The sequence below is a fragment of the Dryas octopetala genome, chromosome 6 (assembly GCF_963921425.1).
Source record: "Dryas octopetala chromosome 6, drDryOcto1.1, whole genome shotgun sequence".
NCBI lineage: Eukaryota > Viridiplantae > Streptophyta > Magnoliopsida > Rosales > Rosaceae > Dryas > Dryas octopetala.
Window position 1 is genome coordinate 5,741,986 of NC_141371.1, and position 22,397 is coordinate 5,764,382.

The following is a 22,397-nucleotide window of genomic DNA, read 5'->3' on the forward strand; positions in this document are numbered from 1 at the left end:
TGGACAAAACTAGGATTATTGTTGAGAATATATATACATGCATCTGAATTATTCTTTGTGCTCGATATAGTTGCACGATTACTACTTTTTCAGGCAACAATTAAAAACCAAGTCACTCAATGTTTAATGCACTGTGCATTTATAATTCTTATTATTTAATTTTTGTTGAACCCGGCTTGAAATTAAAGAATACTCAATCATATTCTATGCTAACATGGGCATTAGATCCTCTCTTTTGGCAATAGATTAACAAAAGTATGACAAAACCAAAAAAAGTATGGCAATAGATCCTCTCTTTTGGCACTCCAATACTTATTTTGGTTTCAAAATGACCAAAATAAGTATTCAAAGTTACAAATGAACAAATCCATTGGGGGTTTTGAACAAATGTTACAAATGAACTTATTGTATTTTGTGCAATTTGAAGGTTTCGAACTTTCTTGTGATTATCTTTGAGTTTGTTATTTTTGTCTCATGTTATTAATTTGCAATGCTACCATGCAAGTAGTTAAAATTACACTATGACAGTGCAAATTATTGTTTTTTATTTTGTCTTGATGCACCAATTTCTAGGGGAATTTTGTTTAAGGTTAAAATATTTTCGGAGATTTAGAACTTTAAGCCTGAACACCTATAAATTCTAGCCAAGTCTATTATATATAGATAAAACCCAAAAAATTAGGACCCTTATTTCCTTTGTATCGGCCATCCTCTTATTTCCTTTTTACTTTTAATCTCAACCCTTCCACCCCATTAACCAAAACCCTATTTTGTTGTATGGGGAAGATCTGTTTGAGTAAATTATACGCAAATGATCTGTGTGGCTCAACGAAAAGCTCCAACCATGAATACTATGGTGAACCCATAACTTCCTATGTATCATGTATGTAAATTGAAGAGTAGAGAACTAGAGATGCATGTAAATGGGTATTCAAGGAATTACATTCAATTATTGGTATCTACACTCACTTTCACAAAATACAATACCATCCCAACTCCCAAGTCCAAGAGACATGGAAAAGTGGTCATGAATCATGATTTGCACCTCAATCTGAACTCTAAAATATATAAGGTGTTAGTCCAAGGCCTGTCTACAAAATGGACCGGCGTGTGAACCACCCAAAAAGAAAAGAGTAAGTGGGTATTTTTAGTGACGGGCCAATCATAGTATCCAACATTTTATAACCCAAACCCAACCCCATTAGTGGTGTGGTGGAAGTTTTATGAACCAAGCCCAGGCCCGTTTTTGTGCGGGCGGGCCACTCCATGATCCAAGCTCGGATGCCCCACTCCCACTAGAAACTTTCCCTAATTCTGTAAAAAGGCGAAGAAGAAAGGGATAATTATAATAAAAAAAAGTGACTTTTACACCTATTTTCAGATTAGGATGCGACATTCAATTTGTTCAAATTAAAGATTTTACTTTTATTTATGTCAATTAAGGATTTTTTGTCAATTTTTTTATAATATCTGTTAAAAATTGATCATGTGCTTAGCATATGACTAATTTGTAGGGATAATTTTGTTATTTCCCTTAATTCTACACGATGAGGGAGTGACTTGTGAGATTCCAACTATATTTTCCTCAATTTTTACTATTCAAATTACATGATATCAAGTTATTTGACTTGTTTTTATTTTTATTTTTTATTTTATAAAATAATTAAAATGTATGAATATTAGTTAAGTTTCAAAAGAATAGTGGGAACAAACAGCATCTTCCAAAAAGAAAATTTCCACATCTCTCCAATGCTCTCTAGCCTGAATGCGCAACTGATAGTCTGATATACTCATTGGTCCACGATGGGGGGCCTGAACAGTTGACCAATCAATCACTATATATAGTAGATGACTTAAAACGAGGGACGCGAAAGTTTACAGAAGCATTTGGAGAGAATTAAGAACAAAAGCCATGTTTTTCAAGCTTGTAATACTCCTCCTAGTACTACTAAGCTTAGCAGCAGCAGCAGCTGAAGCTGTGAGTTTCACCTACAGTGGTTTCGGGTCTGCTAATCTTAGCCTCGACGGCAGAGCAGGAGTCACATCCAATGGTCTTTTGAGGCTTACAAACACTAAACAGCAAAAGGGCCATGCCTTCTACCCCAACCCAGTAACCTTTAAGAACTCATCAAATGCCTCTGCTTTCTCCTTCTCCACCACTTTTGTGTTCGCCATCGGATCAGAATACCCAACTCTCAGCGGCCATGGAATTGCTTTCGTCGTTGCTCCAACACCAGGGCTTCCTGGGACTCTTACAAGCCAGTACCTTGGCCTCTTTAACACCACCAACAATGGCAATGCCACCAATCATGTTTTTGCTGTGGAGCTTGACACCATCCAGAACAGCCAGTTCAATGATATCAATGACAACCATGTTGGCATTGATGTTAATAGTTTGGACTCTGAGAAGTCTGCCCCAGCAGGATATTATGCTCAAAACAATAAGGGGTTCCGGAATTTGACCCTCATCAGTGGTCAACCAATGCAAGTTTGGGTGGAATATGATGGCACCCAGAAGCGAATCAATGTCTCTTTGGCTCCAATCAATGTTGCAAAACCCCAAATTCCACTTCTGTCTTTGAAGTATGACCTTTCCCCAATCCTCAACAAAATCATGTATGTTGGCTTCTCCTCCTCCACTGGCTCAATCCACACATCCCATTATGTTTTGGGCTGGAACTTTGACATCAATGGCCAGGCTCAATAACTTGTTCATTCACAACTTCCCAAGCTGTCTCGGATAGGAGGTAAAAAAAGGTCTAAAACTTTTGACTATTGGTGTGCCTGTGATGTCTGTGAGTTTGGTTTTGCTAGCAATTTCAGGTGTAGTTTATGACATGAAAAGGAAGAGGAAGTTTGCAGAGGTGCTTGAAGATTGGGAGCTTGAGTATGGGCCTAAAAGGTTTAAATACAAAGAACTATATATTGCCACAAAAGGGTTTAGGGAAAAGGAGCTTTTGGGAAATGGGGGATTTGGGAAGGTCTATAGAGGCATATTACCCACCTCTAAAGTTGAGATTGCTGTGATGAGGGTCTCACATGGATCAAGGCAGGGGATGAAGGAATTTGTTGCAGAAATTGTCAGCATTGGCCGGCTTCGTCACTGGAATTTAGTACAACTCTTGGGCTATTGCAGGAGAAAAGGGGAGCTACTCTTGGTCTATGACTACATGCCTAATGGAAGTTTGGACAAGTACCTCTATGACAACCCAGAAGTCACTCTCAATTGGAGCCAGAGGTTTAGAGTCATCAGAGGTGTGGCCTCAGGGTTGTTCTATCTCCATGAAGAATGGGAACAAGTTGTGATTCACAGAGATGTGAAGGCCAGCAATGTATTGCTAGATGTGGAATTGAATGCAAGGCTAGGAGATTTTGGGCTTGCAAGATTATATGACCATGGAACAGACCCTCAAACCACCAACATAGCTGGAACACTTGGGTATCTAGCTCCTGAGCACGTAAGATCAGGCAAGGCCACAACCAACACAGATGTGTTTGCTTTTGGGGTATTTTTGCTTGAAGTTGCTTGTGGAAGAAGGCAAATAGAGAGACAAGGCCCGCATGAGGATGTGATTTTGGTTGATTGGGTTTTTTCTTGTTGGAACAGAAGGGACATTCTTGGGGCAATTGATCCAAATATGGGCACAGAGTTTGTTGCTGAAGAGGTGGAGTTGGTGTTGAAGCTTGGGTTGTTGTGCTCACATTCAGAGCCTACTGGTAGGCCAAGCATGCGCCAAGTTGTGCAGTATATGGATGGTGATATGGTTCTGCCGGAGAAGTCACTGCATGCGCTCTCTGCCAGTGGGTCAGCGTTTGCGCACCATGAAGTTTTGGATGACCTTACAATCTCATATACTTCTTCTGTGGGCAAGGAGGGGCCTTCACAAACATCATATGTTGCAGAGTCCACATTCCTCTCAGGTGGTCGCTGATCCAAAACAATTGGGGTTCTATCACAAAACTTGGATTCACAGCCATACACGATGCATATGAATTTTTATATGAAATCAATAAAATAATGCAAAATAACTTGTACGTAAGGTTTCTTGTTAGCTTGTCAATGTAATTTATATATGTATACTGATTTGTATGTATACTCAAAAGCTAGCTATCAGTGTCCTCTCTGTCTCCCTAGTATGTATGCATGCTCTATTATTAAACTCTTTTTCTCCCCAAACAATAAATGTCATCTTTACCTTTACTACCTTACCTGAACTTAATAATAATTTGATAAACTAATGAGTATTGACAATTTAATAATTACCTCATCCAAGTATGGTGGTATTTCTCTCTATTGGGAAATATTCATGTTCAAATTATCCATCTCCTACGGCCAAAAAAAAAAAAAATTCTCCATCTCCTAAATTGCTTTTGTCACACATATCTTATATTCTTTGTTTAATTTTTGTCAGAAGAAACTTCATTAAAGAGGAGCACAAATTGAACTATTGAAGTTGTTAGCGTAGCTCAGTTGGATGAGCCATTGAATTACTCCTCCTCCACATAAGTTCAATCTCCCCTCCCCTTAATAAATAAAGAAAGAAAAAAGAGGAGCACAAATTATATTCTTTTTTTACTGTAACCATCATCACATTAATCTCCATCTTGGCTCATATATATACATCTAGTTTTAATTATCAAAACTAACAATTATTAAATTCCGGACAGGACCCCAAACCAGTGGAAGCAAACAAAGCAAACGAACAATAATAGCCATGTTTTTTAAGCTTGTAATACTCCTCGACCCAAGTACTAGGCTTAGCAGCAGCTGAAGATGTGAGTTTCACCTACAATATATGGTTTCGGGTCCGCTAATCTCAGCCTAGACGGCATAGCAGGAGTCACATCCAATGGTCTTAGACTAACATGGGCACTCCAAGAGATTTTCTCTTTTCGCAATAGATTAACAAAAGGAAAAATGACCACAGTCAAAACCAATACTTATATATAGCTATAAAGTAGTGGAATATTCCTGGTAACACATCTATGTATATAGGAGTATTGGACGATGCGATTGAAGGTCATTCCATATATATAAATAATCCAAATAATTTGGCTATGTAATTTTAATCATCACATATTTACATATAATATAAAGAATGTTATGTTGTTCAACTATTAATGTTAATTAAAATCATTAATTAGTAAAAGAGCTTGAATCTATTACGCGATCCAGATTTGAATTATACACAGGCATGCAGAATATTTGGATCAATAGAATTTAATATGGTAGATAAATTTCATGATATTTTTCTGTCCAGTAATGCTACACTTACCACATTTTTATACCACAATTTCATACAATCTTACATGGCATTCATACATTGGACACTACAAATTAAAAAATAAAACCTAAAAAAGAAAAAGGAAATACTCTTCCAATAAAGTAATGACACATCAGGTGGGATACAAATGTGGGAAAAAAAATGTGGGACAACTAGCATTATTGTTTTCTGTCTTGTGCCAAGTCCCTTTTGGTCCTTAAGGATGTTTGGACTTTGGGGCATTACATGGATCCTAGACCACTCATCGTTATATGGGTTGCCAAAATAAAGGCCTTCTGTTCTACTGGGCCTAACACTGTCAAACGGTATATAAAAGTCTAATAGCATGTAGTAGATTGTTAATTGGAAGACTTTTTACACTTCCCCCAAACTATTATAAATGAAACTATTTTCTTAATAAAGTTGAGACCAGTGGCATAGGGCATGACAAAGAAAAAAGAGCAAATTTTACTTTACCCTCCTCAGGTTTGCTCATATTGTTAAGTTGTTCTTTCAAATTTCAATTTTGACAAATTGAAACTCAAGGTTTGAAATAAAAAATAATGTGATCCTTCAGTAAATCTGTTTTAACAATCAAATGTTAAATGCTTACTAGTAAGGAATTTTTTTATTTTTAAAATTTTACAGAAGGATGTGGTTATAGAGCATACATGAAAAAGTTTTGAAATTGCCCTTATGATGAATACAGACATTATAGGTCTCACATGTGCCACATAAGCATTTAATGTTTGACTTAACAGTCATGCTTACTGATGGGCCATATTGTCACTGATTTCAAACTTTGGGTTTTAAATTGCAAAATTTGAAATCTAAGAGAACAATTTGACAATTTGAATAAACTTCAGAGGTGCAAAGTCAAATTTGCTCAAGAAAAAAAGCTACTGAATATTCATTACAATATTTTCATTTATAATTATCAACAATGGGCTCCCATATTCTGAAATCCTAAAAGTAAGAGCCCAAAGAGGAAGAACGAGAGTGAAGCTCCAAGAACAAGGGTCATGTAAGTCGCTTTCACTTCACGCTATTGAAGACTTTTGTTTTATTGTTTTCATTTAAACTACTAAAAAAAAAACGTTGTTTTGAACGGATTCATTTAAAACAAAAATAAAAAATAAAAAATCTAAACAGCATAATGCGAGGTCTCTCTCTTTTATTTTATCTTAATTGATAGTGTGGTAAAAAACTATGAGGAAAAACCAGCTTATTAGGGTCGTGCGACCCTATTCTGTGAATGAGTAATGTCATCCTCCTTACTGATAGAGATGGAGGTGGCGCAAGCAATGCCATCTGTCATGATCGAAAATGACATTAGTTGACAAGTGGACATGACAATTAAACAAGTCTCAAATTAATCGAATAAAGAAATAAAATTTGTTATGGCGAAAAGTAATCAGAGGCCTGGTCCATATATTTTCTCTTGCAAATATATTTCTTATTTATTCAAAGATGCCCAACTGCAAAACTATAAATAAAGCAACAGCGTTTCCAATCTTGTATGGAAATTTCCAACATTTCCTTAGGTTTCAGTTTCACTACATTTAATCATTTGAAAAACGAATTTTGCAATAAACGTGAAGAATATGAGCCACGGTAGGCCCATCATAACTGAGCCATGGATTTGATTTGTGCTGAACTTGACCATAACGATGATAGTAAGATCGAATTTTGTGTAATAACTAATAAGTATTATTAGGATTATCTTGAGTGAGTCATGGCCAAAAATAGATTATCTTAAGTGAGTAAATGACTATTTAGTTTAGTCACTTGGAGGAGGTATTGAGATCTAATGAACGAGATACATGTTGATTAACCAAAAAAACTGACCTTATGTTCTACTATATCTCTAGAAATATGAAATACCATATGATTAGTTAAGAAAATATAAATAGTTTTATTTTTTCTGATTTGTATCTTCATCCAGTTACAGTGAATGAATTTTGAATCAATGGTAAACATAATATTTTAAATTTTAACTCCACGAGTGAAAGATGTTTAGATTTACCTGATAAAAGTGGTTTACCATGACAGCATGCCATTTATTCTAAAACCTTATACACCCTAAGTTGTGAGATTTACAAGAAATCTCCCTATCGGTCTCAAACCAGAATGTGCAACTGATATACTCGTTGGTCCACGATGGATGGCCTGGACAGTGGACAAACCAATTACTATATTAGGAGCTCAACTAGTTAGTAGTTGCGTACGGTGTTTGGAATTAGATAGCCTGGATCAATGTTTAGTACATAAAAACAGACTTGTTTCATTATTGTGACAATGACGGTCCAAGTGCCAACAGCTTACTCAATATTTCTTCTCGAATGTCGGCTGCGCGCAATGATGGATATAGGACTTGGATGCATATGCAAGACTTAAAATGAAGGGTATATATGTGAAAGTTAATGGCCAGAGAATCAAGAGCAGCCATGTTTTTCAAGCTCGCAATACTCCAAGTACTACTAAGCTTCGAAGCAGCAGCAGCAGCTGAAGATGTGAGTTTCACCTACAATGGTTTTGGTTCTGCAAATCTTAGCCTAGACGGCATAGCAGGAGTCACACCCAATGGTCTTCTGAAACTTACAAACGGCACTAAACAGAAACAGGGCCATGCCTTCTACCCCAACCCAGTAGCCTTCAAGAACTCATCATATTCCGATGCCACTGCTTTCTCCTTCTCCACCACTTTTGTCTTCGCCATCAGATCAGAATACCCAACTCTGAGCGGCCATGGAATCGTTTTCATCGTTGCTCCAACACCAGGGCTTCCTGGGGCTCTTCCAAGCCAGTACCTTGGCCTCTTCAACGGGACCAACAATGGAAATGCCACCAATCATGTTTTTGCTGTGGAGCTTGACACCATCCAGAGCAGCGAGTTCAATGACATCAATGAAAACCATGTTGGGATTGATGTTAATGGCTTGGACTCTAAGCAATCTGCCCCAGCAGGATATTATTCAAAAAACAATGGAGGATTTCGGAACTTGACCCTCATCAGTGGTCAACCAATGCAAGTTTGGGTGGAATATGATGGTATCCAGAAGCAAATCAATGTCACTTTGGCTCCAATCAATCTTGCCAAACCCCAAATTCCACTTTTGTCTTTGAATTATGACCTTTCCCCAATCCTCAAAAGAACCATGTATGTTGGTTTCTCCTCCTCCACTGGCTCAGTCGTCACATCCCATTATGTTTTGGGCTGGAGCTTTCAGATCAATGGCCAGGCTCAAGAACTTGTTCATTCACAACTTCCCAAGCTGCCTCGGATAGGAGGTAAAAAAAGGTCTAAACTTTTTACCATTGGTGGGCCTGTGATGTCTGTGAGTTTGGTTTTGCTAGCCATTTCAGGTGTAGTTTATGCCATAAAAAGGAAGAGGAAGTTTGCAGAAGTACTTGAAGATTGGGAGCTTGAGTATGGGCCTCAAAGGTTTAAATACAAAGAGCTATACATTGCCACAAAGGGGTTTAAGGAAAAGGAGCTTTTGGGAACTGGGGGTTTTGGGAAAGTCTATAGAGGCATATTACCCACCTCCAAAATTGAGATTGCTGTGAAGAGGGTTTCACATGAATCAAGACAGGGGATGAAGGAATTTGTTGCAGAAATTGTCAGCATTGGCCGGCTTCGTCACCGGAATTTAGTACAACTCTTGGGCTATTGCAGGAGAAAAGGGGAGCTACTCTTGGTCTATGACTATATGCCTAATGGAAGCTTGGACAAGTACCTTTATGACAACCCAGTGGTCACTCTCAATTGGAGCCAGAGGTTTAGAGTCATCAGAGGTGTGGCTTCAGGCCTATTCTATCTCCATGAAGAATGGGAACAAGTTGTGATTCACAGAGATGTGAAGGCCAGCAATGTATTGCTAGATGGGGAATTGAATGCAAGGTTAGGAGATTTTGGGCTTGCAAGACTATATGACCATGGAACAGACCCTCAAACCACTCACATAGTTGGAACGCTTGGGTATCTAGCACCTGAGCACACAAGAACAGGCAAGGCCACAACCAACACAGATCTGTTTGCTTTTGGGGCATTTTTGCTTGAAGTTGCCTGTGGAAGAAGGCCAATAGAGACACAGGGTCCAAACCAGGATGTGCTCTTGGTTGATTGGGTTTTTTCTTGTTGGAACAGAAGTGACATTCTTGAGGCAAAAGATCCAAATTTGGGCACAGAGTTTGTGGCTGAGGAGGTAGAGTTGGTGTTGAAGCTTGGGCTGCTGTGCTCACACTCAGAGCCTACAGCTAGGCCAAGCATGCGCCAAGTTGTGCAGTATTTGGAGGGTGACATTGCTCTGCCAGCGTTGTCACTTATTGGGCTCTCTTCCAGTGGGTTAACTTTTTCACACCATGAAGGTTTTGATGACTTTGCAATGTCATATACGTCTTCTGTGGGCAAGAAGGGGTTTGCACAAACATCATATGTTGCAGAGTCCACACTACTCTCAGGTGGTCGCTGATACAAAACAATTGGGATTCTCTCACAAACTTGGATTCACAGCCATACATACACAACAGATATGTTTATATTCATGTACCTTTGAAGTTTGAATGTTACCTGACCTCTAGTACTTCATTAGTTTTGGGAACTAAATCAGTACTGCAAAAACAACTTGTATGTAAGTTATGCTCTTGTACTGATTTGTGGCTGCTTAGTATGTAATATGTATGCATGCTCTATTATTAACAGAAACTCTCTTTTTCAACCATCAACAATATATGTCTGTACCGATAAAAATAAACTTGATCTTCAGGAAATAGTCAATATTCATAATATATGGAATAAGATAAACCATTGAAAATCCCCTAAAACCTTTTAGGAACTTCAATAGTGAGTATATATATTTTTATAACATGAAAGGATAAAAACATGTTGAGAGAGACTTGCGTATCAGTATTTTTATTATAACCGTGCTGAGTAATTTTTTGGGAGCACTGAGTGATCGACTGCAATGCAATAATAGTTGCAAGTGTTACTGCAGTGCAAAATTTCTTTTTCCCCAGTTTCTATAATTTTTTTGATATTTTTTTTCTTGTTGTTGGGTCTTATTTGATTGTGTTTATGTATAATTTAGTATGTTTTAAGAGATTCATAAAGTTAAGATCTATAACTATGTACAGTTTTCAAGGGATACATAAGTGTAATTGCACCGCCAAAATGTGCAAAAAGTGCTACTGAACAAATCTCATTAATTAATCGAATAAATAAATTCTGTAAGAAAAATCGAATATATAAATAAAAATTTGTTATGGCCTAGAAAATTCAGAGGCCTGGTCCATGTATTTTCTCTTGTCAAATATATTTCTTATTAATTCAAATGCAAAACTATAAATAAATAAATAAATAAAAGAATGGCGGTTGCAATGGCAAAGCATGGAAATTTCAAACATGTTTCCTTTGGCCTCACTAGACACTATCCATATAACAAAACAATTTTGCAATAAACGTGAAACTTAAGAGCCACCGTATCCCCATCATAACTGGGCCATGGAATTTATTTGACCACTCGTACAGTTGAACTTGACCATAATAGTGAAAGTAAGATTTTTGGCTGGTGGAAAAGAAAACATTACTCATCAGGAATCTTAGACCAATGATAAATTGAATTTATTTGATAAGAATGGTTTATAAAAATAGTTGTAGTCCAATTTTCATACTATTTGACATTTATTCTAAAATTTTGTACATGAAGAAGGGACTAGGGAGTGACTTTTGAGACTGCTACTATTTTTTTTTTCAATTTTTGTTTTCTAATTTATGTAGTATTAAATATTCGACATGATTTATCTTATTCTTTCCTAGTATTTTTTTTTTCTTATAGACTTTAATATTTAAATGTCAGGTAAATTATGAAAGAATAATTAAAAAAAAAAGTGTTGGGACAAATAATATCTTCTTAAAAACAAACTTTCCTCATGTCCCTATTACTCTCAAGTCTGAATGTGCAACTGATGTACTCATTGGTCCACGATGGTCCATAGAGGCCAATCACTATTGTAGATGACTTGAAGTGATAATATGAGATTCGCGTAAAACTTTGGATGGCAAAAAATCAATTAAGCCTAGTCAAAAAACATCCGCTGTATCTCTAACATCAATACACGAAGAAGTCAACACTCAACAACCATAATTTATTTTCTATCTAAAACTGTTCAACGTTCTGCATTGGTTTTGTATAGAAAGAATAGAAACAGAGCAAATAAGTATCCTATTCTTGCACTTCAATAGGAGTGGGGCAAAAGAAGACCTTGGCTTTGACTTCCAAGGTCTAGGTTCCTGTCATGGTGCTCAGTGTTCGATCAATTATTTTTGCTAGTACTAAAACAAGGCGACCAGGTTCTAAGAATGTGGTGATTCTGATGAAATACCTTATTTTCCCCAACCAAAAAAAAGTTCTAAGAATGTGGCTTCTATGCAAAACTGGAAGTGGAAATGAAATTCTCCTCCATAATTTCGAGGATACGGACTAATGCCATCCTCCTCAATCATTTCCCGTGATAGAGATACAAGTGGAGGGAACAATGCCATCTATAATGATGAAAATATAATTAGGTGAGAAATTATTGTGTATGATTGTAACAGTGCGTAGCAGTATGACTAATTTATTAAACTTATAATATGTGTACATTTATTAATATCCATAATTATAAATCCTAACTTTATAAACTCGTCGTCTACACAAATTATAACATGTAAATTATGTAACACCACATGATAATATTATGGTTACTTATAATAATTTTTCAAATTAGAGTAATAGACATAGCAATTAAAAAAGTCTCATTAAAAATTTGTTATGGCCTAAAAATTTCAGAGGCCTAGTCCATATATTTTCTCTTGTCAAATATATTTCTTATTAATTCAATGCAAAACTATAAATAAATAAATAAAACAATAGCGGTTGCAATCTTGCATGGAAATTTCAAGCATGTTTCTTTAGGCCTCACTGGACAGTAGTCACCCATGGAATCTATTTGGTCCACACGTACACGTGTTGTTGACCAGTGAGAAAGATTTTCCATTGTTCTTTATCCAGTGGGAAGATTTTCCATTGTCTTGATTCGACATTATTTATCTTTTTCTTTCGTAATTATTTATTTTTTTCCTTATAGAGTTTAATGTATAAATGTGGAACTGATATACTCATGGTTCACTATAGTAGATGACTTGATGCATATGCTATACTTAAAACGAGGGATGTGAAAGTTCACAGAGGCATTTGGAGAGAATTAAGAACAATAGCCATGTTTTTCAAGCTTGTAATACCCCTAGTACTACTAAGCTTAGCAGCAGCTGGAGATGTGAGTTTCACCTACAATGGTTTCGGGTCTACTATTCTTAGCCTAGACGGCATAGCAGGAGTCACATCCAATGGTCTTTTGAGGATTACTGACACTAAACAGAAACAGGGCCATGCCTTCTACCCCAACCCAGTAACCTTTAAGAACTCATCAAATGCCACTGCTTTCTCCTTCTCCACCACTTTTGTCTTCGCCATCAGATCAGAATACCCAACTCTGAGCGGCCATGGAATTGCTTTCGTCGTTGCTCCAACACCAGGGCTTCCAGGGGCTCTTCCAAGCCAGTACCTTGGCCTCTTCAATGAGGCCAACAATGGAAATGCCACCAATCATGTTTTTGCTGTGGAGCTTGACACCATCCAGAGCAGCGAGTTCAATGACATTAATGAAAACCATGTTGGGATTGATGTTAATGACTTGGACTCTAAGCAATCTGCCCCAGCAGGATATTATGCAAAAAACAATAAGGGGTTTCGGAACTTGACCCTCATCAGTGGTCAACCAATGCAAGTTTGGGTGGAATATGATGGCACCCAGAAGCAAATCAATGTCACTTTGGCTCCAATCAATGTTGTCAAACCCCAAATTCCACTTTTGTCTTTGAAGTATGACCTTTCCCCAATCCTCAACAAAACCATGTATGTTGGCTTCTCCTCCTCCACTGGCTCAGTCTTCACATCCCATTATGTTTTGGGCTGGAGCTTTCAGATCAATGACCAGGCTCAAGAACTTGTTCATTCACAACTTCCGAAGTTGCCTCGGATAGGAAGTAAAAAAAGGTCTGAACTTTTGACCATTGGTATGCCTGTGATGTCAGTGAGTTTGGTTTTGCTAGCAATTTCAGGTATAGTTTATGCCATAAGAAGGAAGAGGAAGTTTGCAGAAGTGCTTGAAGATTGGGAGCTTGAGTATGGGCCTAAAAGGTTTAAATACAAAGAACTATATATTGCCACAAGAGGGTTTAGGGAAAAGGAGCTTTTGGGAACTGGGGGATTTGGGAAGGTCTATAGAGGCATATTACCCACCTCTAAAATTGAGATTGCTGTGAAGAGGGTCTCACATGGATCAAGGCAGGGGATGAAGGAATTTGTTGCAGAAATTGTCAGCATTGGCCGGCTTCGTCACCGGAATTTAGTACAACTCTTCGGCTATTGTAGGAGAAAGGGGGAGCTACTCTTGGTTTATGACCACATGCCTAATGGAAGCTTGGACAAGTACCTCTTTGACCATCCAGTGGTCACTCTCAATTGGAGCCAGAGGTTTAGAGTCATCAGAGGTGTGGCTTCAGGCCTGTTCTATCTCCATGAAGAGTGGGAACAAGTTGTGATTCACAGAGATGTGAAGGCCAGCAATGTATTGCTAGATGGGGAATTGAATGCAAGGCTAGGAGATTTTGGGCTTGCAAGATTATATGACCGTGGAACTGACCCTCAAACCACCAAAATAGCTGGAACACTTGGGTATATAGCTCCTGAGTTCACAAGATCAGGCAAGGCCACAACCCACACAGATGTGTTTGCTTTTGGGGTATTTTTGCTTGAAGTTGCCTGTGGGAGAAGGCCAATAGAGAGACAAGGCCCAAATGAGGATGTCATTTTGGTTGATTGGGTTTTTTCTTGTTGGAACAGAAGGGACATTCTTGGGGCAATTGATCCAAATATGGGCACAGAGTTTGTTGCTGAGGAGGTGGAGTTGGTGTTGAAGCTTGGGTTGTTGTGCTCACATTCAGAGCCTACTGCTAGGCCAAGCATGCGCCAAGTTGTGGAGTATTTGGAGGGTGATATTGTTCTGCCGGAGTTGTCATTGCTTTGGCTCTCTGCCAGTGGGTTAGCGTTTGCACACCATAAAGGTTTTGATGACTCTGTAAGGTCATCATATGTTCCAGAGCCTTCAGTCCTCTCAGGTGGTCGCTGATGAACCAAAACATTTGGTATTCTCTCACAAACTCGGATTCACAGTCATACATACACAACGGATATATTTATATGCCCCTTTGAGTTTGAATGTTACCAGACCTCTAGTTCTTCATTATTTTTGCGAACTATATATAAAATCAGTACTGCAAAACAACTTGTCTGTACAATAATTTTTTTGGTTTTAATTTATCCTTTATCACATTAATATCTACCTATTTCTTTTTTGCTAGTTTGATGGAGGATTCGAACTTGCAATCTCTCCAACATTAGTGAGAGAAATTCTATTAGAGTAACAACTAGTTAGTAATCTCTACAAGCATAAAATGCGCTTGCGTACAATGCATTTAATTATTTTTTCATTAACTTTAGATATTTACAAAAATTAGAGAGACATATACTTGGGTAATAATTAGTTGGTTATATCCAAGGAATAAAATTTTGAGATTCGAGAAAATTTCAATGGAAATTTCGAAGATTTTTAAATTTCGACAGAAATTAGACGGAAACAACGGAAATTGCTATCAAAATATGAAAATTTTGAATGAAACTTTACCATATGTTTATTTAACATATTATCTACTACACTGATAAAAAATATTCAAAACCAAATTATATAATAAGTTTCATGTGATATAAGATGAATATAATGAGCACTAAAGACAAATACTGTTAAATAAAATTAGTATAATTAATAAATAAAATTAGTATATTCTTTATATTCTATAATCTATACACTAAATTCTAATACTAAACCATATATACCTTAATATTTTTTATACTCTATAATCTATACACTAAACCCTATATACTTTATAATCTATACTCTATATTGTTTAAGATATCGTATAGGATTAGAGTATTTTAATTATTTTTTATATAAAAATGTATTAGAGTTTATTGGTTTAGGGTTTAAAAACAATTAAACAAGGGAGCTGCTATTTGCACACAAGGAATGAAATTTCGAAAATTTCGCCGAAATTTCGTCGAAATTTTCGTTTTTTTGGGATCCCGAAATTTTATCACAGATCCGTTATTTTTCGTTAAAATTTCGACGAAATTTCGGTAATTTCGCCGAAATTTCGCTTAAATTTCGCCCGAAATTTCGAAAATACTCAAAGCACATTTTAGTTAAATTTCTCTAAATTTCGCCGAAATTTCGTCGAAATTTGGCGAAATTTGAGCGAAATTTCGCTGAAAGTTGGTTTAGAGACCGGAAGGAGAGAGGGCCACCATCGCCGGACGGAGAGAAGAGATCGGGAAGAGAGGTCACCGTCACCGGGGAAGAGAGGAGCTCCGGAAAAAAAGGAGATCGGGGAGGGGGAGGGGGAGGGGGAGGGGGAGGTAGAGGGAGGGAGAGAGAGGAGAGAGAAGAGATTAGGGAGACAGGAGGGAGGAGGGAGGAGGGAGGAGGGAGGGATTGGAGAGATAAAGAGAAGTGTTGTCTGCGTGAGTGAAGGAGGAGAAAAGAAAAGAAAATGAAGACCAGAGAGAGAAAGAGAAGATTGAAGAGCAGCTGAGCAGGAGAGGTCTGGTATTTTTTTTTTTTGGTTAAGGCCGGTTATGGTAGTGATTATTAATTCTCTTATTTTGATCAAAACTCCCATCCCAATAAACAGAGACACGTAGAGACCTGCCACCTTGTTTACTGTGACCTGAGCCCTTATCAGAACCAAAAAGTTAAACCATTTTTGAATAGGAACAGAGAAGATAGTGTGCTTGGGAAGTCAAGTGCATTCCCAATTCCCCCACAATATGATTTGGCTGATGTACTAGAAAATTAGAAACCATGTGGGAAATCAGAGCAACTGAAGGTGTACCTTTCTTATTATCTTAAAGTAAGGCCGATTATTAGATTCTCTGAGCTAAATAATCAACCTCATAATTAAGGCTAATTAAGAGGTTTAACTTGGCATGGAAGGTTGATTGGATTGAAGGAATCTGGTTCCAGACATATGGAAATTGCCAAGAAATTGAGCATGAGGATTGAGAAATATGCAAATGGTGACAAAAAGTTATTTTTAATTGACTGAATATCAAGATGAAGTAATGTATTTGTTTTTGGATTAAGATTCTCTGATGAATCAATCTCACCAATGATCCAATATATTTCATGATGCCTTTATGTATATGAGAAAGCTTGATCTTTCAATTTATTTGACTTGTATTCCGAAGAAGGAAAGAAAAAAAAAAAAAAAAAACACGTTTCATTTGCGTCTATGCGCTTGTTGACCCGAGACTTTTCCAACAAAAATAAAATCAAAACTGAGTTTTTCCCAATTTTTATTATTTCTCAATGTCTCGCCGAAATCACTTAAAATTTAAATAACTTACCAAAATTAACTTCGAGGTCCGAAAAATGTTCTGTAAAATCTCGTGAGCTCGTCTCGATAAATTTTATTTTTCTACAACTTCAAATTCATTTATTTCCTTCCAAAATTCCTCAGAAAAATTCTAATATCTCCGAATTAACAAGATAATTATCAATAAATCACTATTTACTTCAAAATAAATTATAAACCAGCTTTTCGGGATTTCACAATCTATTTAGATTGTTTTTGGTTATTGGATTAAGTGGTTTAGAAAATAACAATACATGTCATTTTCTTATTTGTCCACATATGTTTTAAGGACAATTGGATTCAAAATGATTAAATATCCCTTAAAAAGAGGTCATTTTTATGTAATTATTAATTAGTGAACTATTTTTATTTAACAGTATTTGTCTCCAGCGCGCATTATATTTACCTTATATCACATGAAATCTACTATATTATTTGGTTTCTTCAATGTTTTTTATCAATGTAGTAGATAATATGTTAAATAAACATATGGTCAAGTTTCATTCAAAATTTCCATATTTTTATAGCAATTTCCATCGTTTTTGTCCAATTTTATCGAAATCGAAATTTTAACCGAAATTTCCACGAAAATTTCCGTCGAAATTTCCATCGAAAATTTCCTCGAAACCGAAATTTTACTCCTTGTTTGCACACTCTTTTTTTTTCTTTTGCACACCCTCATTTTTTAATTAATGAATTTACAAAATTACCCCAATCTAAAAAGACCAATTCACACACACCATCTCTCTTTTTTCCTCTCTTCCTTCCTGGGTTCTTTTTTTCCTCTTCGTTTTTCATTGATTTCTTGGTTTTGATTTCTGGCTCTGGGGTGTTGTTTCTTGAACTGTAAATGTTGGGTCATTTTTTGGCTTCTTTGATTTGAGGTTGGCTGGCATGCTTGATATATTGATTTCAACAATGGCTGGTTCTTGAGTTTTTTTTTTTTTTTTTCCTTTAAAACTTGGGTTCTTGATCTTTCCGAATATGTTTCTGATTTTTTCTTGACCTAATATTGATGAATTTGATTTGTGGATTGGAGATTTGTAGGCATACTATATATCATTATTGTAGATTTGTAGTATTGGGTTTTGCTCTCTTTGGTTTTTTCAGTTATATATATATATATATATTTTTTTTTTTGCAATAGAGCTTTTTGTGGTTGGCTTTGTTGCTGTAAGTTTTCTTGTCCTTTTTCTTATTTTCTTTTTCCTGATTTTCGAAGCCTGGTTGGCAATGGTTTATCTTTCATTTCTGTGGTTTGATCTATGTGCTTCTATTATTGATCCGTATTTTTCAAATTTTTTTTTTTTGAAATGCAGTATCATATCTAGTTTGTAGGGAGAGAGAGAGAGAGAGAGAGAGAGAGAGAGAGAGAGAGATAGAGAGAGGCTGGGTGGGTCAGGTGAAGGGGGGGAGGTGGTCGGGTAGGGGAGGGAGGAGGGAGGAGGAGGAGGAGGAGGAGGGGGAGGGGGAGGGGGAGGGGGAGGGGGTGAGTGTGTGTGTGTGTGTTTTTTTTTTTTTTTTAAAGTTGATGGGGTGTGTTTATAGATATTATGGTAATTGGGAGAGGTGTGTATGAAAAAATTTAATTGTGGGAAGAATGTGGGGGTGTGAAGTGAGAAAAAATGAGAAAATGGTGTGCAAAAAGAAAATAAAAAGTGTGCAAATAGGAACACTCTTAAATAAAACCCCAAAATGGTCAAACGAAATCTCAAACCATTTTTTTTCTTTTCAATTGCCCAAAAGCCCCAAACCTCAATCAAAGAAAACCTTTAATTTTGTTTTCTCTCTTTTTTTTTCTTTTTTTTTTTGCCCAAATGACGATTATGCGTTTCGATTCCGAACCCTCTAAAATCGAAATTTTCGGTAAAATTTAAACCCTTAGTTATATCTATAAGTATTTTATACGCATGAAATGGGCATATGTACATTACATCTATTTTTTTTTATCTTAACTAAAAAAGTGAATCGAACTTTAAAATATCTCGTACTATTGTAGAGAAATAGTACGATGCATTTAATTAAAATTATCAAAATTAAAAATTATTAAATGATTTTTTTACAAATTAACTTAGTATTAGATTTTTTTTTTGGGTAATAAACTTAGTATTAGATTTGATAAAAGTATAAAACTTCAAAAACCAGGATAAATTGTGCTGACTTTTAATATTTATATTTTTTTTGTCGAAACTTCTAATATCAGTAGAGAAACAGATGATGAATAAACGGGTCGGGTTCATTTAGACAGGTCCGGACTCTGGATGGTGTCTTGGATTTGGCGTAGCGTTTGAGTCGCCTACTCTGTTCTGATCGAAATCAATTCAGAAATGCCGGTGAGAGTGGCGGAGACCTCCGCACCTTCTCATCTCTCAGGTACTTCACCATCGCCCCTTCTTTCTTTCGCGCCGAATCTCACATTAAAAGCGCTTTGCCCAATTCATGAAGTTAGGGTTTTGGCCGAAATCTGAACTGTTTGGTACATGTTGTACGATTGAATTCTTCAAGACGCTAGCTTTTCTGTGTTTTTTGCTTCCAATTATTTTGGGTCACCATTTTTTCTCATGAAAAATGTGATTTTAATATGCATTCATATGTGCATCACTGTGAAGGTTCAAATTGTGGACAGACCTCTCCCCCAGCTTGCACACTTCTAAGTGTTGGACAGGTAATTGTTGTATTTCTTAATGCCTTTCTGAAATTGAAATTTACATGATCTGATCCTCTAAAGTTGTAATGATTTTCGATTTTTAAGCATAGAGAATTGAATTGCCTAATCTATCTTGAGCATAGGCACCAAACTTTGAGAGTATAATTGTGTGCTACTGGTATGCCATTGTAGCATTAAGTTCATAGTTCTGTGGCAGGCCTTCTCCGGTACTCAGAATGTTTCTAGTATGCAAAAAGACGAAGCATGGAGAGTAAATGTTCGCATACAAGGGTGTGACCTTGAACATGGTTATCTATGTGGAACCATGGAGGCTCTCAATGTTCCTATGGCAGACACACCAGTAAGAAGTTTCTTCTTTTTTTTTTTTTTTGGATCATTTTTCACCATGTGAATGTTTTGTTTATCGGTTGGTATATTCCGGGTTTGTTTATCGGTTGTTTATCTATGTGGAACCATGGAGGCTCTCAATGTTCCTATGGCAGACACACCAGTAAGAAGTTTCTTCTTCTTTTTTTTCTGATCATTTTTCACCATGTGAATGTTTTGTTTATCGGTTGGTATATTCCGGGTTGATATTAGAAGGATATCTCATAAATGAATTAAAACCAACAAAAGAGCAAAGCAGCTGGTGAGTTTATTTTGGGAACTTTTCTTTGTAATATTTATTGACAGTTGCCTGGAAAGGAATTTAGTTAAACAGATTCGTATCCCATTTGAATTTTCCATTTTCATAGCGCTGAGATTGTCTATATTCCACATCGTGAAATATAACTATATTAGGTGCTCGACCTCCTATAGGGTTGAAATTTAAAGTTTTTATGGATATGGCAATCTAGTTATCTGCCCCCCGTCCCCCAACTAATTTTGATGTTTTGGTAACCTTCATTGAGTATTATCTTCGTTTTTTTCTTTAAATGTATGTTAGGTGGTTACCTTTTGGGAAGGGGAGATTGTTGACACCAAGAATTATACTTTCTTCACTGGAAAATGGGAAGCAACGTATGTTTCTTTTGCTCTTTTAATCTATAATTGAGCATGGAGGAGGCTATTTAGCTAATAGCGATTATGAATAACATTCTAGTGTTAATTTGTGTGACTCTTGACAGACCAGAGGATGATATAAGGCACTGGACCAAGTTTCCTTCTTTTTCTGCTCTACTGGTAAGGAGTCTTAATGTTTTCTGTAATATGTGAAAATTCTATGATCGCGTAGTTAATTCCAAATTTTACAGTGCCAAGTGGAGGTTGATGGCGGAAAATCATTAGATCTGAGTAACTATCCGTACATATTCATGGTAACTGATCTAAATGCTTTGATATTAGTTGGTAAAATTACTAATTAACTTCGGATGAAATGTTGACAAGTTTGTTGATTTGCTGGTGCAGAGATGGAAAGAGCAATACTTTGTGAATGTTGGCACAGACTGTGGGTTAACTATAGCTGGCTTTTACTATGTCTGTTTTTCTTGTAGTGATGGCTCCATAAATGGCTTCTATTATGATCCTAACAGCAGGTACTCATTCCCTTCTTCTTGCTATTGGTCTTATGCATTTGACCTAGTGTAACTCTGTTTTGCTTTCTTCAAAGTATAGAATGCTAGTGATATGTCCTTAATTTTTCATGGGGGTGTAAGCTTAGGAAGTAAATTGTCACTTTTCTCATTATGCACTGTCTTTCTGGTTTACTGTCTCACTTCATTGGACCCAAGGGACTGATAAATATTTACTTCAACCAACCTGCAGCCCATTTCAGAAGCTTGAGCTGAAATCCACCAACGAGGGAAGATCAGGCTTCAGTTTTTCATCATATGAACTGAGGTGAACATATATAGAGAGTGGTGAATGGCGATCTACTGGGAATTTCTCAAGTTGGGACAATGTGCAAGGGCACATGGCTCCATTTATTGAACAAGGATTGTAGAAGATGAGGAGATGTACTTTTGTTTGTGTCAGTAAAGGTACATCACGGAGCTGTGTAGTGTGGTGTTGTACATGGTGATTACCATTTACTAATGACTTTGAGATGATATAAATTATAAAACCATCTAGGTGAAGCCAAACCTGTTCAGTTTTCGATTCAATTTTTGAATTAGTGATTGTGTGATTACAATTGAGAAATATCCAGGCAAATAATACAGCAGCTTGAGAATTGGGCTGATGGTTTCACAGGCCATTATTGTTTCATGCTTAATTCATAGAAAAAGGAATTGGAGGAGAGAGGAAAATATAAAAAAATGAATTAAATTCCCCGTATTCTAATTTTGTGGTTTAGCTAGTTCTTACTTCTAAATTAAGAAAGAGAGAGAGTAATTAACTTTAAATGTTCTCAAAACTTTTTATACACAATATGTACTGAGCAGTCTGAGAAGCTGGAGAGTCATAAGAAGATCAGCATTTTTGGCCTCCCTTATTCTCAAGGTGACCCCATTGGGTAAGCAACAATGGGGAACATGAAGCCCCTTATAAAGAAGTTGGGCCCAGTAGTGGGCCCCCCACTCCCAGTCCAACTGTCAAATTAAGATTGAATTACAAGTTGATTCGCAGAGAACTGAGAGTTGGCAATGAACCATGATGAATCACCAAGCCCGCATGTTCACGTACGCGTTGAAGACGATCACGATTCACGCACGTGGGCCCCCACTCAAGTTGGAAATGGAAAGCGACGTGAAATCCGGGCCCACTTTAAGTCTGATCCTGAGGTTCAGTGCCAACCCATGGAACCACAACAACACATTGAACACAACCTTAGCTATTCATAGCTATCTCTCCTCCTCTCCCCATATTGAGTGCCTGAGTGGGACGATGAAACGATGATGATGATGATGGGGACTGAGAAGAAAGAGCATTTATTCAACTGTGTAACCCACAGAGACATCCTCGTGCATGCACTCAC

General features: G+C 36.9%; 2 protein-coding genes and 3 pseudogenes across 2 annotated transcripts; all 5 read left to right on the forward strand.

The window, feature by feature from the left end:
- The first annotated feature begins 1,912 nt into the window (after positions 1–1,912).
- LOC147281598 (L-type lectin-domain containing receptor kinase IV.1 pseudogene) lies at positions 1,913–2,707 on the forward strand (annotated as a pseudogene).
- Positions 2,356–4,042, forward strand: LOC147281599 (L-type lectin-domain containing receptor kinase IV.1-like). Its single transcript, XM_086247632.1, has one exon. It carries the CDS (start codon positions 2,790–2,792, stop codon positions 3,930–3,932), a length of 1,143 nt encoding a protein of 380 aa, XP_086103758.1. The 5' UTR covers positions 2,356–2,789; the 3' UTR covers positions 3,933–4,042.
- A 3,634-nt stretch (positions 4,043–7,676) lies between these two features.
- Positions 7,677–9,985, forward strand: LOC147281600 (L-type lectin-domain containing receptor kinase IV.1 pseudogene; annotated as a pseudogene).
- A 2,479-nt stretch (positions 9,986–12,464) lies between these two features.
- On the forward strand, positions 12,465–14,696 carry LOC147281601 (L-type lectin-domain containing receptor kinase IV.1 pseudogene; annotated as a pseudogene).
- Positions 14,697–18,994: 4,298 nt separating this feature from the next.
- On the forward strand, positions 18,995–21,677 carry LOC147281602 (glucose-induced degradation-like protein). The gene is made up of 8 exons (XM_086247967.1): positions 18,995–19,209; positions 19,446–19,501; positions 19,701–19,844; positions 20,430–20,503; positions 20,611–20,665; positions 20,737–20,799; positions 20,891–21,018; positions 21,248–21,677. The coding sequence occupies exons 1-8, from the start codon at positions 19,164–19,166 to the stop codon at positions 21,324–21,326; spliced, it is 645 nt and encodes a 214-aa protein (XP_086104093.1). The 5' UTR covers positions 18,995–19,163; the 3' UTR covers positions 21,327–21,677.
- Positions 21,678–22,397: the final 720 nt, after the last annotated feature.

What these genes read in the sequence shown, in the direction of transcription:
- LOC147281599 (XM_086247632.1), top strand. Translation starts at nt 2,790, where the DNA reads ATGTCTGTGAGTTTGGTTTTGCTAGCAATTTCAGGTGTAGTTTATGAC.
- LOC147281602 (XM_086247967.1), top strand. Translation starts at nt 19,164, where the DNA reads ATGCCGGTGAGAGTGGCGGAGACCTCCGCACCTTCTCATCTCTCAG. An exon ending in ACTGGAAAATGGGAAGCAAC is followed by an intron (nt 20,504 to 20,610) that starts GTATGTTTCTTT and finishes GACTCTTGACAG; the next exon opens with ACCAGAGGATGATATAAGGC. An exon ending in TATTATGATCCTAACAGCAG is followed by an intron (nt 21,019 to 21,247) that starts GTACTCATTCCC and finishes ACCAACCTGCAG; the next exon opens with CCCATTTCAGAAGCTTGAGC.